The 18,373-nt window shown below is 41.7% G+C and overlaps 2 protein-coding genes across 2 annotated transcripts; one reads left to right on the top strand and one right to left on the bottom strand.

The window, feature by feature from the left end:
• On the top strand, window positions 1-6,745 carry agt (angiotensinogen). Its single transcript, XM_061690900.1, has 7 exons — window positions 1-263; window positions 2,477-2,915; window positions 3,216-3,570; window positions 4,878-5,002; window positions 5,173-5,321; window positions 5,539-5,695; window positions 6,320-6,745. The coding sequence occupies exons 2-7, from the start codon at window positions 2,499-2,501 to the stop codon at window positions 6,497-6,499; spliced, it is 1,383 nt and encodes a 460-aa protein (XP_061546884.1). The 5' UTR covers window positions 1-263; window positions 2,477-2,498; the 3' UTR covers window positions 6,500-6,745.
• A 158-nt stretch (window positions 6,746-6,903) lies between these two features.
• On the bottom strand, window positions 6,904-18,106 carry cog2 (component of oligomeric golgi complex 2). Its single transcript, XM_061689980.1, has 18 exons — window positions 17,971-18,106; window positions 17,646-17,807; window positions 17,368-17,433; window positions 16,682-16,762; window positions 16,475-16,578; window positions 14,754-14,862; window positions 14,500-14,679; window positions 13,697-13,821; window positions 12,606-12,732; window positions 12,384-12,523; window positions 10,944-11,005; window positions 9,891-10,042; window positions 9,622-9,807; window positions 8,835-8,907; window positions 8,598-8,740; window positions 8,367-8,506; window positions 7,753-7,954; window positions 6,904-7,668 (listed from the first exon to the last, which is right to left on the bottom strand). Exons 1-18 carry the CDS (start codon window positions 18,025-18,027, stop codon window positions 7,570-7,572), a joined length of 2,208 nt encoding a protein of 735 aa, XP_061545964.1. The 5' UTR covers window positions 18,028-18,106; the 3' UTR covers window positions 6,904-7,569.
• Between the last annotated feature and the right edge of the window lie 267 nt (window positions 18,107-18,373).

Consider the following 18,373-nt stretch of genomic DNA (forward strand, 5'->3'; position numbering starts at 1 on the left):
CTCTCTGCCTTTCCTATTGTGGCCGCCGCTCTCAGGCCCCTTTTCAGGATGCACTTACATCATGCTCCTTAAGTCAACACGTCAGGGGCGGAGGGGGCACACGGGGAGGGCCTCTGTCAGAGCCGTTATTGATCGCTATCAGGCGGCACAACCAGCCTGAGTCAGTCAGGGCCTGGTGTTAATCAGTAACCAGCACGGTGGTCCGCTTTAAAGTCAGGGGAGCAGAGCAGTTGCAGATTCATTCGGCAGCAAGCCCGCACACGGTAAGAGTCGACTTCACTGTCTCTGTACTTTACTATTTGAAAGATGTTTGTCTGTAGGTTTAACGGGGGGGGGCGGGGGGGGGGGGGGGGGGGAATAGCAAATCATCCAGGTTATCATCAGATCGTTTTTCATAATATGAAGTAGAATAAGGTAACATATGTCATGATTTCACGGGTTTGAAGAGACGGCGTCGAAGTGCATTGATCAGAGACCAAGGCCATGTCCTGCGGTCCATCCGCAGAGTCTACAGAGTGTTTGCTCACTTCGCAAACTCGAGAGGGTAAAGTCCGAGTTTTTCTGCACTTAAAAAAAAATAAAATAAACATTTGCCTAAATTCTTTTTTGCAGACTTTCCTCCAAAAATATCAATCAGTCTGCTTTCTTTAAATCGGCTTTTATATTTGTCGGACCGCTCAGTGGGACACTCACTACAATATGTCACAATTTCAAATCTTGATGATGAATTTGAATACATTAAAAAAAATTATATATACAACGTGTGTGTGTGTGTGTATATATATATATATATATATATATATATATATACGATATTAGTTTATACTTTTATTAATACGTTATTTACTTTAATATATATATATTTTAATTTATACTTTAGTATTTATATATAGTACATAATAAAAATATAATTAAAAAACAAATTATGCATTTAGTCCTTTTGAAATTATTTTACATGGTTATATAGATATATATTTTTGACGTAATAATTTTAAAGGCTTAATTGTACTGTTAATACATGTTTTAATTATATTTATAATTTTCTTATTTTATATATGTAAAATATATTTATATTTACTTCATGTAAATATATTTAATAATACAATAATAATAGCCAATGTAGTATATGTGTATAGAAAATTAAATAATTAAGTAATATACAACAATAATAATATAAAAAAGCAATAAATAGTCTTTAATTCTTTGAAATTATTGAAAATTTGGGGTTACTCGAAATTTTAACCACAGAAAACAATAAATTGTGATTATTTTTTAAAATTATTATCAGTTCATTTGGTTACCAATTTGGAGGAGTTATACACACCTTAAAGAGAGGCATGTAGCGACCCTCTTGACTTAAATTCGAGGTACCAAATATGGTTCCTTGCACTATTTACGTGCATGAAACTTTATATAAAAAATAATAATAATGAAATGTTCCAGGCGATACGGGAACAAAATGTATGATAATTCCACTTCAATAATCTCTCATTTTGCCCCTGACACCCTTGACGCAAATGCTGTAATTTTTGGAGATGGACACCAATGTGCTTCATTGTCAAAGCGACCCTTGTTGCCGAGGGCGATGCGTGCCTTCATTCAGCGGGCAGCGGCACAAAGAAGGTTCCATCCATCACTGACACGTCGTCTCGTCTCCACTGTTCTTGCCGGTTAATGGCGTCGGAGGCTAAAAACCAGATCCAGCCAGATGTCGTCTCATTGGGACACTGAGTCAAAAGTCAAAAGTTGTCAATAAGTTATTGCGCCCCGAATATTGACGGTTCGGCATTCGCGTATTCCACGATGCGCTGATTTTTGCGGGGAACCTCTGTTAATCACTAAAAATGTCACCTATTTACTGTTTTTGTGCTCCGGCCAAAGCCATGTTTAATATACAGTAAATAATAATATTAGAGTATCGCTTTAATAATACTTTCTTGGGGCAAAGGAACTATGTTGAAGTGAGGCGGGGAGCCTCGTTTAGTCGGGCCATAGCTTCATCTAATAGAAAGAAAAAAAAAAAAAGCTTTTCTGCCATCTTGTGACATTTTATAGGCAATTACAAAACTTTTTTGTGTGGACACAAAATGCTCAATTGATTTTCGCCATTCGCTGCAGGGTTGGGTCCGTAGATTAGATCAAATTCGATTAGATTAGATAGATGGAGCAGGGCAGTTGCAGCAGCCTTGTCGTTGTCGCTTAAAACTTAAACGGTTCCTCTGCCTGGAGATGGTGCTGTACAGTGGATGCTTTGGACTGTCCAGGTTGGACAGACGCTTGTTCAGTATTCTCCGTCCTGCCACAGATGTCAGGCTGTCCGTCTCTACGACAGAGGCTGCCATACGTCCTCACTTTGTCCGGGCGCCTCGGTTCGTCCTATGTCCAGCGAATACCAGGGGTTCGCTGCATCGCTGTATTTGTACTTCCCACCATCGACACAATATTCATAAAGTCTTTCTGTGTTCTCTCTGCTAAGGATTCCTAAATTGACAAACAAAATGCAAAGCCTACGCCCAGCTTTCGTGGTCCTGCTGCTGTGGTGCTGCCTCCCAGGAGGCCGAGCCAACCGCGTTTACATCCACCCCTTCCACCTCTTCGCCGCCGACAACGTCAGCTGCGAGACCCTTCAGACCCAGACGGCAAAGCCCTTGCAGACCCTTCCTTTGGCGCCCCTCGACATGGCGGTCCTGACGCCGGAGCCCCGAGATCCGTCGCAGCAGGACACTCAGAAGCAGAACGTCACGCAGAGGACGGCGGTGCTGGCTGAGCTGCTGAACTCGTTGGGTTTGAGGGTGTACCAGGCGCTCAGCGGCAAGCAGCGAGGCGCCAACACGCTCCTGTCGCCCGTCAACACCTACGGATCCCTGGTCACCTTCTACCTGGGGACCTCCAAGAAGACGGCCAGCTCCTTCCAGGTTTGGACCTCGAATTGGCGGACTCGGTTTAGTGCAGGGGTTCTCAAATCTTTTAGGCCGAGGGACCCCTTACTGGGGAGAGGTTTTTCTACGGGCCCCTTCCTTATCCCAAGGGCCATTAAACATTATGACAAATGCCATTGGAATTACAGTAATCGCCTGCTACACGTGGGGGATAGGGACCCCACCATGTACTATGATGTAATGTATTATGTAACTATTGCACTGTACAGTTTAAGGTATAGAAAAAAGTTGTATGGACTTGATCCTTTTCTCTCGTCTTCCCTTCTTTCCTACCAGCTTCTGCTGGGCCTGAGCAGCGGCACCGATCGAGACGACTGCGTGTCCCTGGTGGACGGACACAAGGTCCTGAAGACTCTGCACAGCATCAACTCCCCGGTGGGCGACGGACACAAAGACGAGATGACCACCCAAGTGTGGCTTTTCAGCCACCCGCACGTCCGCCTGTCCGCCGACGTCGTAGAAGGCACCCGAGACTTCTCGGACTCGTCCTTCATCCGTGGCGTGGACTTCTCCCAGCCCGAGCTGGTGAACACTTTTGTGGAGAAGACGTCCGACGGGAAAGTGAAGGACGCCTTCAAAGATGTGGATGTGAACTCCAACCTTCTGTTTGTTACTTTCTTCAACTTCCAAGGTTTGTCACTTCCTGTCGTTTCCTCAATACAGTGGTGCCTTGACTTATGAGTTTAATTCACTCCGTGACCATGCCCTTAACTCGAACCTCATAAATCAAGTCTAGGCGAGGCAGCTTTATTTATATAGCGCATTTCATACACAACGTAACTCAATGTGGCTTACATGATTAAAATCATTTAAAAACAAAGTACAGAAAATAAAAGACAGCAAATCCAATTCTCTTTACTTATTGAAATGAATGGATATGCCCGAAACCCAAGGGAAAAAAATAGCACTAATCTATAGTAGTGTACTTTATTTAGAAGAAAAAAAAAAAAAACAGGCACTAATAACATCAAATAGAATATAAATATATATATATATATATATATATATATATATATATAATATCATGATTTTATGCATAAATTGATTGTGTGGTTCCTTGTGTGCTTCCCTTGGCCACCAGGGGGCAGTACAATACTATATACATACGTATACAGTCTACACACAAAAGAAGATGGTCACAACTGCTCAATAAGATGCAGTGATATGAGTCGTTTTTTTTTTTTTTTTTGCAGAGGATAAAGAATATATGCCTCTGAGTATTGTTGAAATATACGTCTACAAATATGTTGCTTAATGGTTATAACACCGTATTGTTGATGCGAGTTTTGTTAGCCCATCTATGACGTTTTGCATTGTGTGTTAGCATTAACTCTCGTCAGACAAAGTTATTTCGTTTGGTTAAATACACAACTTGTAATTTTCTTTGTTTTATGTTGAGTTTTACAACTGGGAGTAGCAATAAGCAATAAACTTTTTGGAAGAATTGTTCACTATCTGCCAAACTGTTGCTTGTTGAGAAGTTTGCTGGCACCATCCGGCGCGTTAAAATTTAGAGTTAGGGTTAGAGCTTAATTGTTTGGGTTAGTGTCTGGGTGAGGGTAGTGTATATGTGACACCTCAAAAAACATTTTCCCAATAAGAACACCAGGGATTGCAATTTTTCAGTTGCAGCGAGTTGGTTATGTGTGCATTGGTCCATCGCCAGGTTTGTGGGTGTGAGTCTCTGACTGTATTTTGTATTTAATTTTTTTATTTTTTTGCGATTGTCCAGTTAATTGTGAAGGTTTTCGGTCCAGTTGAAATGAAAACAAATTAATTAATTAACTGAGAAATTAAAGCCTTAGTTGAAAGGGTCTCGTTTTACATTTTTGCATTGATAAATCTGGAACCAAAAAAAACAGAAAAAGCCCTCGAATGGATTAAAGAGACATCTTAGTTGTACCCTGCAATCAATCCCGCCTGTCTTTGTCTTTCTAGGCAACTGGAAGACGACCTTCCAACCAGAGAAGACCTCCTTACAGGAGTTTTATGTGGACGAAACAACCACGGTGATGGCTCCGCTGATGACCCACACGGGCCTGTACCACTACTTCAATGATAAGGTACTTCAAATACCTTATAAAGGTCTGTTTAAGTCAGTGACTTTTTACCTAGAAATCCAATGTTTAGGTGAATCTTCTGGCTTGTGTTACCAATACTATATCCTGACAAGCCAAAGACATAATGTATATCTAATACATCCGCAGTAATAATCCATGTGTGTTTTGTGTAGGTGAGGAGGTGCACGGTGGTGAAACTGTCACTAAGTAAACGCTCCTACATGTTGGTGGTGGTGCCCCACGAGGGCGCCAAGCTACACGACATCGAAGCCAAACTACGCACTGACGTCATGTCCTCGTGGTGCCACAGCCTCCAGGAGGGGTCAGTCTGACTGTCTACACTATTGAGCCGTTTATTTCCTCAATAATGAAGTTTTTAGAATCATTTTACCATTCAATTCAGCAATAATAATTGATAGATCAATTAATTAGGTGGAAACGTGTACAGTCGAATGACACTTCCTCCTCCGGTCATAAAATAAAATGAAATAATATCAAATTTGATCAAATGCTGTATTGGTCGTCATGCGGTGTTGCAGGCTGCTGGAGCTGGCGCTGCCAAAGTTTTCCATGTCTTCTGTGAACGACCTGCGTGAGCTTTTGAGCAACGTGGACGCAGAACTGGAGGCCAAACTGTTGGGCTCGCAGGCCGAATTCAGCCGACTGGGCAACACCGACCAGTTCACCATCGATAAGGTAAGCGAGGGGCCACACGACTACTAGCAGCAATTACCGGTTAATAGAGACTGGCGTATGGAGCAAGGACAGAGTCAACTAAAAATGTTTGAATGAGGTAGTTTATTTACATGATTCACCTTCATTTTTTTTAACAATTTTTGTCACCTGTGTCAGAAATGTCTAACCAGTTACATTAATACTTAAGTATTTGCTTGATATTTTACTTAATACAGGGGCTGAGCCCTGCACCGAATCCCCAGCAATTGATCCGCCCCCTCCCCCCAAAAAAGCCTTGCAATTGCCAAGAGATGCCACAAGATGGCAGCAAAGCATTACGTTTGTCGAAGTGAAGCTCCTCCACTTACTTCACCTTTGTTCCTTGACACCAAGATGCCACGACATAGCGGCAAAACACTACTTTTATCCAAATGAAACTCCTCAACTCAATTCCACATAGTGCCTTGGCACAAGATGGCGGCAAAGCACCACTTTTGTCTAAATGAAGATCCTCAAGTCACTTCAACTGACTTGCCACAAAAGGGTTTCAAATTTTGCTAGATGGCCGTTTGGGCCGTGGGCGGGCTTAAGATGTCAAAAAGTATTCCAATTCCATGTTGCGTGCCCTCTTCTTGGCGCTTCTAGGCGATCACCAAGGTGTCGTTCGAGATGTCCGAGGAAGGCGCGACGTCCCGGGACAAAGCGGAGGAGGCGACGGGCACTCCCCTCAAGATTTCCGTCAACCGACCCTTCTTGTTCTCCGTGGTGGAGGGAGAGTCCAACGCCATCCTCATGTTGGGAAAAATCACCAACCCGACGCTGTGAAAATAACCACACTAGACTTAAAATGAAGGAAATCATCAGTTTTATCATCATTGCCATGTTGTCAGTATTTATGAAAACACGTTACTGCTTTTCCACTTTTAAGTTCAACTTTCATTTTTTTTTTCTTTTATCGATTCCTCTCCAGTACTTTTCAATAGAGTTGTTACAGTTCATCAGATGAGCCTTGTATATTGTAACTAAAGAGTTTATTTTTGTTCCGAATAAAATGTTTGTTCCTCAATAAAATTCAATTGTAGTCGTTATTCTGTGTTAGGCACCCAGGGCAAAACATAACAAGCTGAAGTCAAGGAGGGAAAAAAAAATGCAAAATGATTTCTTCAAATTCAAGCCCAAAATTCAACATCAGTGATTCTCAGAGTAGCACTTAAGAACTGTTTGCTTTCAATCATTTATTGAGGTACAATTTTCAACTCTTATGTACAATAGATATTCATTGAATTGAATCCTTTAGTTTGTCTTTTTATATTTATATATATTAAAGAGCTGCATTAACATTACAGTAACCAAAAACACTTTTTAGTGTAGTCTTTTTTGATAAACACGTCATAATTGTATTTCAGTTGTGAAGGTGGTACTTGGAAAGCTGAGTATTTGTTTCCTTCAGGTAGTACTTGGTGTAAAAAGTTTGAGAACCACCGTAATCTCCATAAACTAAACAGCAGAAATGAGTGCAGTGTTGCACAAGCACTACAGTAATACTGTACTAAGTCATTGTACTAGGACCCGATGACACAAATTGTAAGTATTTATTTCACTGCCGAGCTCATTTCAATACGCGGTATAAATAGTCAGTTTCTTGCAGAACACAATATGACCAGTCCACACGTTTGCGTAGAACAGCACCCACGATGATTCGGCTCATCTCGTCCAGCCACTTCGTATGCGTATTCATGTATACATATACATTATACACGATCCAATCACAGTTGCACATTCTGCGTGCACTTTGGCTTTACAATATCTATTAAAATGTCCTTGATCTTCCTGATCGAACATCATTGTGAACCCATTCCCAAACCCTGCGCGGCAGTTATCTTGTTTTATTTTTGTCAGGGGTTGTGCTCAGCGAGATCTCTGGCTTCTTTCACCAGCTCCATCAGTGTGGAGAACATGGAGATGTCTGCCGGGTCCAGGCCCATCTTCTGTATCTGAGGGACAACACACACACAATTTGGGTGATTAAGTGCGAAATGTACTTGTTCACTGTACACGTGACGCCCCCACCCACAGACCTGTTCCCCCAGGTACTCCACATCTAGAGCCAGTTGCAGGCGGATCTTGGTGTCGTCCGACGGGGCGCCGTTGGTTCCGGCCGCGCTGCCGCCGCCGCCACCAGCAGCGGCGGCGGCGCCCTTCCTGGCTTGCTTCAGTCGCTTCAGACTCTCCTCCATCTTCCTCACCGAGCTCAGAACCTCAGAAATGGTCTCATAGTACCTAGCACACACGTGTGTCCATGTAGTTAATTGTGACCCCAAAAATCACAAACAACCTGAGGGCGGCCGACTGGTTAGCACATCTGCCTCACAGTTCTGAGGACCCGGGTTAAAATCCGGCCTCGCCTGTGTGGAGTTTGCATGTCCTCCCCGTGCGTGCGTGTCTTTTCTCCGGGTACTCCGGTAGGTTGACTGAAGACTCTAAATTGCCCGTCGGTGTGAATGTGAGTGCGAATGGTTGTTTGTTTATGTGTGCCTCTTGCCCGGAGTCAGCTGGGATAAAACCAAATCAAACAAAAAATAGAACCATATTTATTTAATGTATTTGTTTTTAACCCTGTATATATATATATATGAAAACTGTATCCAGTAAGTTCCTCCACGGAGAAAACAAACAAAGTTGGGGAGCTCACCTCTGCGTGCATTCCGAAAGAGTCACTCTCAGCCACTGTCGCGCCGTAGCCGCGTCCACCAGGCCCGTCGAGTCGGTCAGCAATTGATGCAACGGCTGCAAGGCGTTGTCCATGTACGCCGACGCTCGCACGGGCGCCCCCTGTCCACGTGGAAAGAAGAAATGTGTTCGACGGCGCGTCAGGCTAGCAGGTGGCGGCGGCGGCGGCGACTTTGGTCTTCCGGCGACCGACCTTGTTAGTCCTGCGGTAGAGTCGCGGCACCTCGGACGCGCTCTTCAGGAAGCGGCAGCTGCGTTCGCTCAGGTGGTCGGTCATGCGGGTGCTGAGGGCGGGGATGCTGCTGGACAGGCACGCTTTGGAGTCCGCTAATGCCTCTAGGGGGGAAACATGTTCCTTCAAATCGGTCACCTTTTTAAAACCTTCCAGTAGCTACAGAGTAGTAAAATTAGACATTTACTTGTCACGTACCTTCCACAATGACAAGGTTTGTGAACCCGATGACTTCCAACCGCTGTCTGGCCATTTCTGACACTTCTGGTAACTAAAAGACAAAAGGAGACCATTTTTTAAAACGTATGGTCTTCAGGGTTTATAATTGCTTTAACAGTAGATGCCACAAGATGGTTGCAAGGCACTACATTCTTATTAGACACATTTACACCTTATTTTAAAAATGGACACATTTTGTTATTTTTACATATCATGCTTTAAAAATGTCAGCACACAATTGTATTTTTTGCATAAAACTTTGATTAATCCAATATTTTTTGTTAACACTTAAGAAAATATTGATTTTGTTCAGTAGAATTCTTTAGTAATTAACTTTTTTTTTTTAACTGTAATAACACAAAATATAATCAGATTTATTTTAGTTAGGCATTTACTTTAAACCTTAATAAAAAGAATTACAACCTTATTTATTGTTATTTTTTAAACCTTATTTAAAAATAAAATGAAACATTGACCAAAGGTTACAAGCTAATTTCTTGTACTTTATTTATTTACTTTGAAACCTTAAACCAAAATAAATTTACTAAACTACTACACATATTTTTGACAGTGGACATAAAATACTATATACATTGAGGATACATACACAAGTGTGAAGATTGTGGCAAAATATGATAGTAAGTGGAGAAAACTAATAACCCCCCAAACGGAGCATTTCTTCGACACAGCTCTTATATTGGTTGTGTTTAGCACGTGCAGGTCTACCTAATGAAGTGTGTAGTGCTATTGTGATCGTTGCGCTTACTTGCTCTTGTAGTTTTTGGACGTCGGCTGCAATGTGGACTAGCTTTTTGGTGGACAGCGAGGCCGGACCTCCGCTCTCGCTGCCCGTCTCCTCTACGGACGTCCTGCTGGAGGTGGACGACGCCGAGCTGGGGAGGGCCCTGGCGGGCTCTTTGCTCACCTCGGGCAGAGTGGTCTTGGTCAGCACCTGCTCGCCGAGCCGATCGATCAATCGAAATCAAATCAGTAAGTCTTGAAATGATAATTAGTAATCTATTATTAAAAGCTGACCTCGTCCAGGAAGGTTCCGTATCGCGAGTAGAGCTGCAGCGTGAGCTTCCAGAAGCGATGAGCCAGCGGCGCCAGGTAGATTTTGTCGGCCCAGCAGCGCGTCAGGCAAGACCACAGCGACACCGACGCCTGAAGGTGGTACGCGCTGCCGGCTGGATGCACGGCGGCACACAGACGAGTGTCGAAGTGGTATTAGTAAGTGTATTATACTGTAGGTGTTATTAAGCTTGGATTTATACTTCAAGTGCCTAATTCCGATTTAATGCCTGTGTCATCTGATTGAGTGATAAGAAAGAAAAACCATCAAATCTCATTTTTATAGGTGTCTTCTAAATGTTTTGTTTTTTTTTGGCCAGTGTGCAATCCATTGAGGATTCATGACATCATCGAGTTGAATTGTCTTGCTCCCCGTTAATCCCCTTCATATTCGCATCTGCATATTGCTCTTTCTGAAACACCCTAAATTGTCACAACATACCACCAAAGCGCTGTCTAAATTGGAAAGTAGTACAGTGGTACCTTGACTTACAAGTTTTATTCAGTTAGTGATTGGGCTCGAAACTCAACGTACTCCTACAGTGGTGCCTTAAAACAAGAGTTTAATTTAATCTGTGACTATGCTCATGATTTAAAACACTTATAACTCATATCACCTTTCCCCAATGAAATGAACGGAAATGCCATTAATGCGTTTCACACTCCGCCCCCAAATCCTTTTTTTAATTTTTTTTTTTCCTGTAAGTTTTTGTCACTTTTTGTTTTGTTTTTTTGCTTCAATTCAATGGGCATTGTGCTGCTCCTGGGGGCAGTATAATCTAATCTATAGAGATGCCCCTGTACAGGTGACCAATCTGTGTATCTGTGACATCGAGCTCACAATGATCAGGTATTTCAGTGCATTTGCTTATATCCTGTACGTATCAGGTTGTTATCCACATTTGGAAGAGTCCTGATTCCGATCTGAAGGTACTCTATTCCACCCCCCCCCCATAACGCATATCCCAATTGTGCCACTTGAGAGCAGAAAAAAATAATGCAATCCAAGACACACACCTGGCGCCGCCTGTAATCCGTCGCTGATGGCGTTCTCCAGGCTTCCTGCTATTTCCTTATACCTGGAAAAGCATTCGCAGAGGAGAAAGGAGCAAGTAATCATTGTGCAATATCAGCTGTGATGTGCAAACGTGAAGGAACACAGTGCTTTCTGAAAAAAAATGGACTTTTCCCCAATACTGTCTGTGGCGTGGCGTTGTGCAATCTTTGTGTGACGTGCAGCAATGAATGTCTACAGCAGTCGAAGTGTACTTTGTGTTGCATCCGTGTTGTGCGTGTTTACAGAAGAAGTGGGTCACAGTCAAACATGAAACCACACGTCCGCAACGCTCCCGCTGTGACGTGCTGCTCAGTTTTTGTTCCGGCATCAAACACGTGTGCGATAGGCGCATCCGTAAATTTGTTTTTAAGTAGGCGGGATTGGACGTGCCGCTGTGTCGCCATACACTTCATTAGGTACACCTGCACATTCTAATGAGATCCAATACAAATGCATAACTGATGAGGGGTTTCTGATATACTGGTCATCACCATCTGAGGGGGCAAGCTAACACATCCATGTGATGCTTTATTTATTGTACTTCTTTTATTATTTTTAAAACTTAAAAAAATATATAACCTGACTTATTTTCCAAATCTTATTAAACTAAATATTTTTGAAAACTTGAACAAAAAGTTAACTTTATTTCTAAACCTCATAAAAAAACTGACTTTTTATTTTCTTTTAATTGTATTTATGAATCAGTTTTTAAACATTGTTGTTTATTGTTTAAATATTAAACTAAACTTAAAAGCTAATTTATTGCTTATTTACTTTTAAACCTTACCTTAACATTACAATATTATTTATTTTTAAAATAATATCAAACAAAAATAATAAGATAATTAGTTGTAAATAATAGTAATTAATTGTATTATTTATTACTTTTAACCTCAACCTAAAATGATCAAAAATGTAACATTAAAATTCAAACTACTTAATTCTATTTTTATTAATTTTGTTTTCAACCTTATAATTACAACCATTTTTAAACATTTTAAAAATTACAAATATGAATTTACATTATTAATCTATTTTCAAACCTTACCTCAAAATTACAATCGGATTCTTTTTTTTAAACCATTAAACAAAAACTACAACCTAATATAAATATTTTAATTATTTATTATTTTTAAACCTCAACCCTAACTATGTTTTTACACGTTTTAAACTGATTTATGTATTGAATTAAGAAAAAAAAAACTTTTTTTTTTTTTTTAACTAATTACCCATAAATTACAACCTTTTAAATTGATTTTCTTGTTATACAGTACAAATTGGAATCCTTCAATTGTGAAGGGGATGCCAAGGTGCTGCTCGATTTTGTTAACTCTAACCTTAACCCACACACACACACACACACACACACACACACAATAAGCACTGTGCAACTTATTTACCTTAGCTGAAAGTATACGGGCAGGTTCCATTTATTGTGGAAGCCGACGTATGACGGGTGCGCTCTGAGCCGTCTCACGCTGGCCTGCGAGCTGCACTGGCGCTCGAACCGGCGTACAAACTCTGTGCTTGCGCTGTAACGCTAGAAATGAAGAACACTACGGTAAGACGAGGAATAAATGCCAAGTAAGCTGACGTCATTTCTTGTCCCCCATCCGCTGTACCTCATAGAATATGTCGGGGTTTCCGGGGTTGAAGAGGTAAGACAGCCTCTCCTCGATGCCTTTCACCATCTCGGGCCACACCGAGTTGACCAGGAAGTCGTAGCCGGGAATGATGTCGGCTTTGTCGCTGAGGAGAGAGGGCATTTCAATGAAGGATCTACAGATGAATTGGGTTACTCATTTGGCATTGTAATCAGGCCCGATTCTGTATACTTTGTCTTGAAGTCATGGGAGCATAACTAACTCGACAAGGGGTGCAACTACCAAATATTTTTAGAATCGACTCTTCTCCCGATTAATTTATTTTGTATTATTAAACAATAACGTGCAGGTGAGCTGCAGCTATTATTTGTCCACTTGGGGTCCCCATCCTCACTTTCTACTGTAATATCTGTGATTCTGAGCGTGTATGGCTTTAAAAGGCAGGGCCTGGCCTGGTGAGTGACATGGGCGTCAGAGAACGCGAGTGTAGATATGGCTCACTGTTAACCGCCTAATGCAGGTTGAGTGACTCGCCGTGAGTTGTGGCCATCGGCAGCTCATGTATGAACATGTTTATTTATTTATTTTTCTTTCCTCCAGGCTTGCCACCAACGCACCAATTTATTTCTGGGACTGCAGTAACATTAGTCTGTGTGGAAAAAAATATCCCTGCTTCAAGTTTTTGAACAATAGTCAACAGAGAGGTCAGAAAGGTCGCTAAATATAGCGACCTACTTCCGAAGTTGGCAAGACGGACTACTTTTGTGAATCAGCTCCTCTCTGTTGGCAGCTATGTTGTTGTGTGCACATCAGCAGAGATACACTTTCAATTACAGAAGCCACAAAAACAGAAAAAAATAAAATAAAATTTAATCGTCCTGACAAATAAAAGTTAGAGAGTTAATCTATAAAATCAATTAATCATATATACAAATAGTTGTTCCAATACTGTCGTTTCTGTCTTCCCAGTTTTCCGGAATGCAGCACTTACTATTCCAAATTAGCTTTTGCTATACCAAGCATGTGCATGTTTATCGAAAAATTCTCTGATTGCACATTTTTCCAATTATGACTCAAATAAATTTATTTCACTATGCACCCTTACTAACCTGGATATGGCTCCTCCGGTCACTTCTCTCAAGAGTCTGCAGTGATGAGGAACAAACTCCAGCAGCCTTGAGTACATCACCTGGAGACCATTGGGACTGGACTTGACCACCTCCTCCACAATCACCTTCAAACATACGGAGGAAGCCATAAGTTCTCACACAGCAATCCCAAGTACAGTTGTACCTTGACTTACCACAGTGCCCCAATTTACAAGTTTTTTGAGTTATACTTTTATATTTGTTTTGCTTTCGGTAGTGAGCCAAAATTCAAGGTAGGAATGAGCTTCCGGTACGACGACGCTCGGGTAAAGTGAAGAATAAATAAATAAATTAATTAATTAAAGATAAAAAGGAACAATTAAGGGGATGTAATGTAAACGTTCATGTGGGCAAGGTGAGCCACAGTCAAACACACAAATACAAAATGAGAACACTTGAACTGCTGTAGGCCACAACCAGCCAACCGGAGGCCAGCTCCCGACGTCTCTCACGAGGCCACAAAAACAACGGAACACGCAAAACACTACATGAAGCTCATCAACTTATTTAAACATAGTTCATGGACAGCAAGAAATAAAAACATGGTGGCAAAGCAATATTTTTTCAGCGAAAAGAGTACAGGTTAAAAAAATAACAAAAATGCAAGTATCAAATCACAAATATGCAGGGGAATATTGTAAGGACATTTCAATTCATTTTAATGGGGAAAATGTATTTCATATGCGAGAAAATTGTGTCACGAACTCAGTGACAAATTAGTCAGGGTACCACTGTAGAATCTTCAACATTAACGCCATGTTTACCTGATCCATGAAGGGTTTGACCAGCACTTGTCCCACCAGCGCCTCAGCGTCTCGCATCTTGTCGATGGTGGCGTACGTCCTGAGACAGTGTCGCACCATGTCCACGTTGGATGTCTGCAGACCCTCGATGAGCAGACCCTCCAGGGAGCGCTGCAGCATGGAAGTGATGCCGGCGATGCGCTGCGGGGGCGGATGCAAACGTTCACGGAGGACCTTTTAAAACGAAGCGACGGTGCTTTCAGATGAAGACTCACAGGTCTGACTTTGTCCAGCAGTGGCATGCCTTTGCTCTGCACGGCGTGGAACTGAAGCTGGTTGAACTCGGTGGCGATCCTCTCCAAGATCTGACCTGCTAACAAGGGGCTGAACACGGACAGAAAGACAAGACGCACAATGTCACGGATTTAAAGAATATCTATGACACAATGTGTCTATTGTTAGGGTATCTTATAGGTTAGAGGAAGCCAGATGGAAGACTTTTTAAGAGCTTTGTAAGGCCACTTCAAACAAAAGTCACGACCTATCATTCTCTAAAAATTATCATGAGGAACAAGTGTTTTTTTTTTTAACATTTTAGAAATTTGAGGACATTTTCTTTGCATGTATGAAATAGTTTACAATGCAGATTAATTCAAAATACATCAAATAAAATAAGGCATTTTATAAAAACCTTTCAATGGGACATTTAATGATTAAGACATTTTTGAGCCTAATGAAAGCCTTCATTTTGAAAAATAAAATTCAAGATATTTTAAGCATAAGGCGACAAAACACTTATCAAATTAATACAAAATTACTTAAAAAAAAAATTTGTTTAGATAATTGTGAATACTGAAAATAAAATAATAAAATATTAATTTAAAAAAAATGTTTGAATGTATGTACAGCAGACTGAACAATGACTTCCTAAAAACTATTTTCAACTTAAATAATTGTTAATAAGTTGAAAATTAAAAATAATAAATAAGACTCATTTGTACAATTCATAAAACAAAACATAAAATGCAATATAAGAGCCTTAAAGTTTGAAATTCTCAAATTAAAATGAGTATGATAGTTATTGTATTTTAACAAAATTCATTTATGAACAGTATTTTCATGCAATGCATTTACTTTTATGTTGTTATGCATCTGTACTGTTGGAATCAAAATTATTGCATTGTAAATTACATTCATTTGCAAAATCCACCCATTTTCTACACCACTTATCCATCCATCCAGTTTCTGAGCCGCTTCTCCTCACAAGGGTCGCAGGTGTGCTGGAGCCTATCCCAGCTGTCATGGGGCAGGAGGCGGGGTACACCCTGAACTGGTTGCCAGCCAATCGCAGGGCACATAGAAACAAACAACCATTTGCACTCACAGTCATGCCTACGGGCAATTTAGAGTCTCCAATTCATGCATGTTTTTGGGATGTGGGAGGAAACCGGAGTGCCCGGAGAAAACCCACGCAGGCACGGGGAGAACATGCAAACTCCACACAGGCGGGGCCGGGGATTGAACCCGGGTCCTCGGAACTGTGAGGCTGACGCTCTAACCAGTCGTCCACCGTGCCGCCCCACTTATCCTCATGAATAATTTAAAAAAATGACAACTTATTTTAATTGTTTGGAACTATTTCTTGTTGTTCCTTGCTGTACAAATATAGTGCTGCACGTGGCCAGGTGGTGACCACAATTGCCTCACTGTTACGACACTAGCTGTTAAAATATAGGTTTCTTGTGTGGAATTTGCATGTTCTCCCTGCGCTTGTGCGGGTTTTTGGGTGCACTTTGGCTTCCTCCCATATTCCAAAAACAGGCAAATTAAGTTCACTGAAGACTAAATTGTTCATCGGTGTGCATGCGTGTAGGAATGGTTGTTCGGCTATGTGTGCCTTGCGATTAGCCGGCTACCAATCCAGCCTAGTCAGCTAAGGTAGCCTTCAGCTCACCGGAGACCCTAATAGGAACATGGATGGAAGGACATTTGACACCTGTTGATTTCTAACGAGTTGGACTCTTTGGGGTTTTGCGAGTTGAGGATTTTCTCAATCTTCTCCACCGAGCGCACCACCTGGATCAGCCTCAGGACGCAAACCTGACGGACAGAATGGAATGCATGTGAATTAAAAGATATTTAAAATGAAATTTGATGGTGGCACAGATGATTCTATAGCAATAGAATAATGTAAGAGCCCAACCTTTTTCTTCTGCAGGTCTTCCTGTTTGGATAGCTGCGCGTCTATGGCTTGTATCACCTCGCTGACGCACGACCGCAGGCTCTGCACCGACAAGGTTCCTCAGCACTCATTCAAACGGTTGTACACTAACTACTAGTGATGGCGAGATGAGGCTTCATGAAGCATCGCAACACTTCAGCCGTTGGTTCGAGTAATGGTTCATTTCTTGATGCTTCATGTGCTCACGAAACATGTTCATAATCACAGGCAGCTGTATCTTATCCACATATGTTATGCGTATGCGTCTTTTTGGCTCTTGGGAATGTAATACAAAACAATGCTTGACCAAGTAATTTTCCGACATAGAAGTGTAAATCATATTATTTTTTAACATACTCTGTGTGCGTAAAACGTTCATCATCATTGGTCTGGCAGGTTGTAAACTGTTTTTCTGTCACTTTCGGAAAATGTCATGTGCTTAAGTGGGCAGAGGACTTTGAAAGTGCTTATTTAGAACTAACAGTTTATCGCCATTTTTGCCGGACAGCGAGGCTTCGGATGTCATCACTACTGGCTCCTCCCCGAAATGAAGCAAGCCTCGATACGCGCTTTGTGGAAACGCCCCTTCCATTACCCGACAGGTGGCTTGAAAACGCGACACATCTCGTAACATCACGACTGACTACATATGCAATTCAAACACGTACCATGACCTCCTCGCGTAGCTGTCCCAGTGGCACGGAAAGCTGATTGAGGGTTTTGTCCATCCCCACCTGAGACAAGATGAGAAACTTGTAGCAATCCAGATGTAAACATGTTGTTGTTGGGTGCACCGCGAAATCTGAGCTGGATAACAAAATAAATATAGTAATATTCTACCTTGAAACAGTACTAAAGTGGAAAAGAACTGGTAAATTCTGAGAATATTGATGCACAAGAAAAGAGTTTACAGTTTAGAACCACATATGATGCAATAAGCACTCACTAGATTGGTGGAGAGGTTGACAAAGTCAGCATAGTCCTTGTTTATTAGCTCCACCATGGCTGTTTTCAGCAACTTGTAGTAGAGCTCCAGGTCCTCCCTCATCTCCTCCAGCTGCACCTGCTTCCGACACTCGGCCACGAACTGGTCCACGTCAAAGTCATCCTGGGGGCACAAAAACAACAACTAGGAAGCCTCTCGGGATGATAGTTACTATAGAATGCAGCCATGATCAACTTTTTGGCGTCGGCGATCGTTTAATTTGGAGCCGGTGAGTGTCTTTTCGCCCACATCTACGATCAATTACGTTAATACAGACGACCCTTACCTTCATGAAAACGTCCTTGTCGAAGCACAGAGAGTCGGGGCCCTTCGGTAAATTCATGATGAAGTCTAAAATGCAGCTACAACATAAGAAGCAGGGAAGGTACAGCGGGTAAGTATTGGCGATTACTTCCGCAAACATGGCACATGAACAGCGAAGAAGAAATTTCAGGCTTGGATAACCGCAGCGCCCCACAGAGGGTGCCGGTAGTAACTGCACCGCGGTACTGCATTGGCATTCTTCAACGGCAGCTTTCTGAATTACAAAAAAAATAGATTTAAAAATAAAAACATGATGAAAAATACAAACCTAATCTTAATCTTTATTTTCCTCAAACATGGCACAGTAGTCTGACAATGGCCGTAGACCGGCGGTACTTCATTGCATGCTATAAATATGCATGTGC

This window comes from Phycodurus eques, chromosome 11 (genome assembly GCF_024500275.1).
Source record: "Phycodurus eques isolate BA_2022a chromosome 11, UOR_Pequ_1.1, whole genome shotgun sequence".
NCBI lineage: Eukaryota > Metazoa > Chordata > Actinopteri > Syngnathiformes > Syngnathidae > Phycodurus > Phycodurus eques.

What these genes read in the sequence shown, in the direction of transcription:
- agt (XM_061690900.1), top strand. Translation starts at nt 2,499, where the DNA reads ATGCAAAGCCTACGCCCAGCTTTCGTGGTCCTGCTGCTGTGGTGCTGC. An exon ending in ACCACTACTTCAATGATAAG is followed by an intron (nt 5,003 to 5,172) that starts GTACTTCAAATA and finishes TGTTTTGTGTAG; the next exon opens with GTGAGGAGGTGCACGGTGGT. An exon ending in TGCCACAGCCTCCAGGAGGG is followed by an intron (nt 5,322 to 5,538) that starts GTCAGTCTGACT and finishes GCGGTGTTGCAG; the next exon opens with GCTGCTGGAGCTGGCGCTGC.
- cog2 (XM_061689980.1), bottom strand. Translation starts at nt 18,027, where the DNA reads ATGAATTTACCGAAGGGCCCCGACTCTCTGTGCTTCGACAAGGACGTT. An exon ending in ACGGAACCTTCCTGGACGAG is followed by an intron (nt 9,808 to 9,890) that starts GTCAGCTTTTAA and finishes CTCGGCGAGCAG; the next exon opens with GTGCTGACCAAGACCACTCT. An exon ending in AAACCTTGTCATTGTGGAAG is followed by an intron (nt 8,741 to 8,834) that starts GTACGTGACAAG and finishes TTTCCCCCCTAG; the next exon opens with AGGCATTAGCGGACTCCAAA.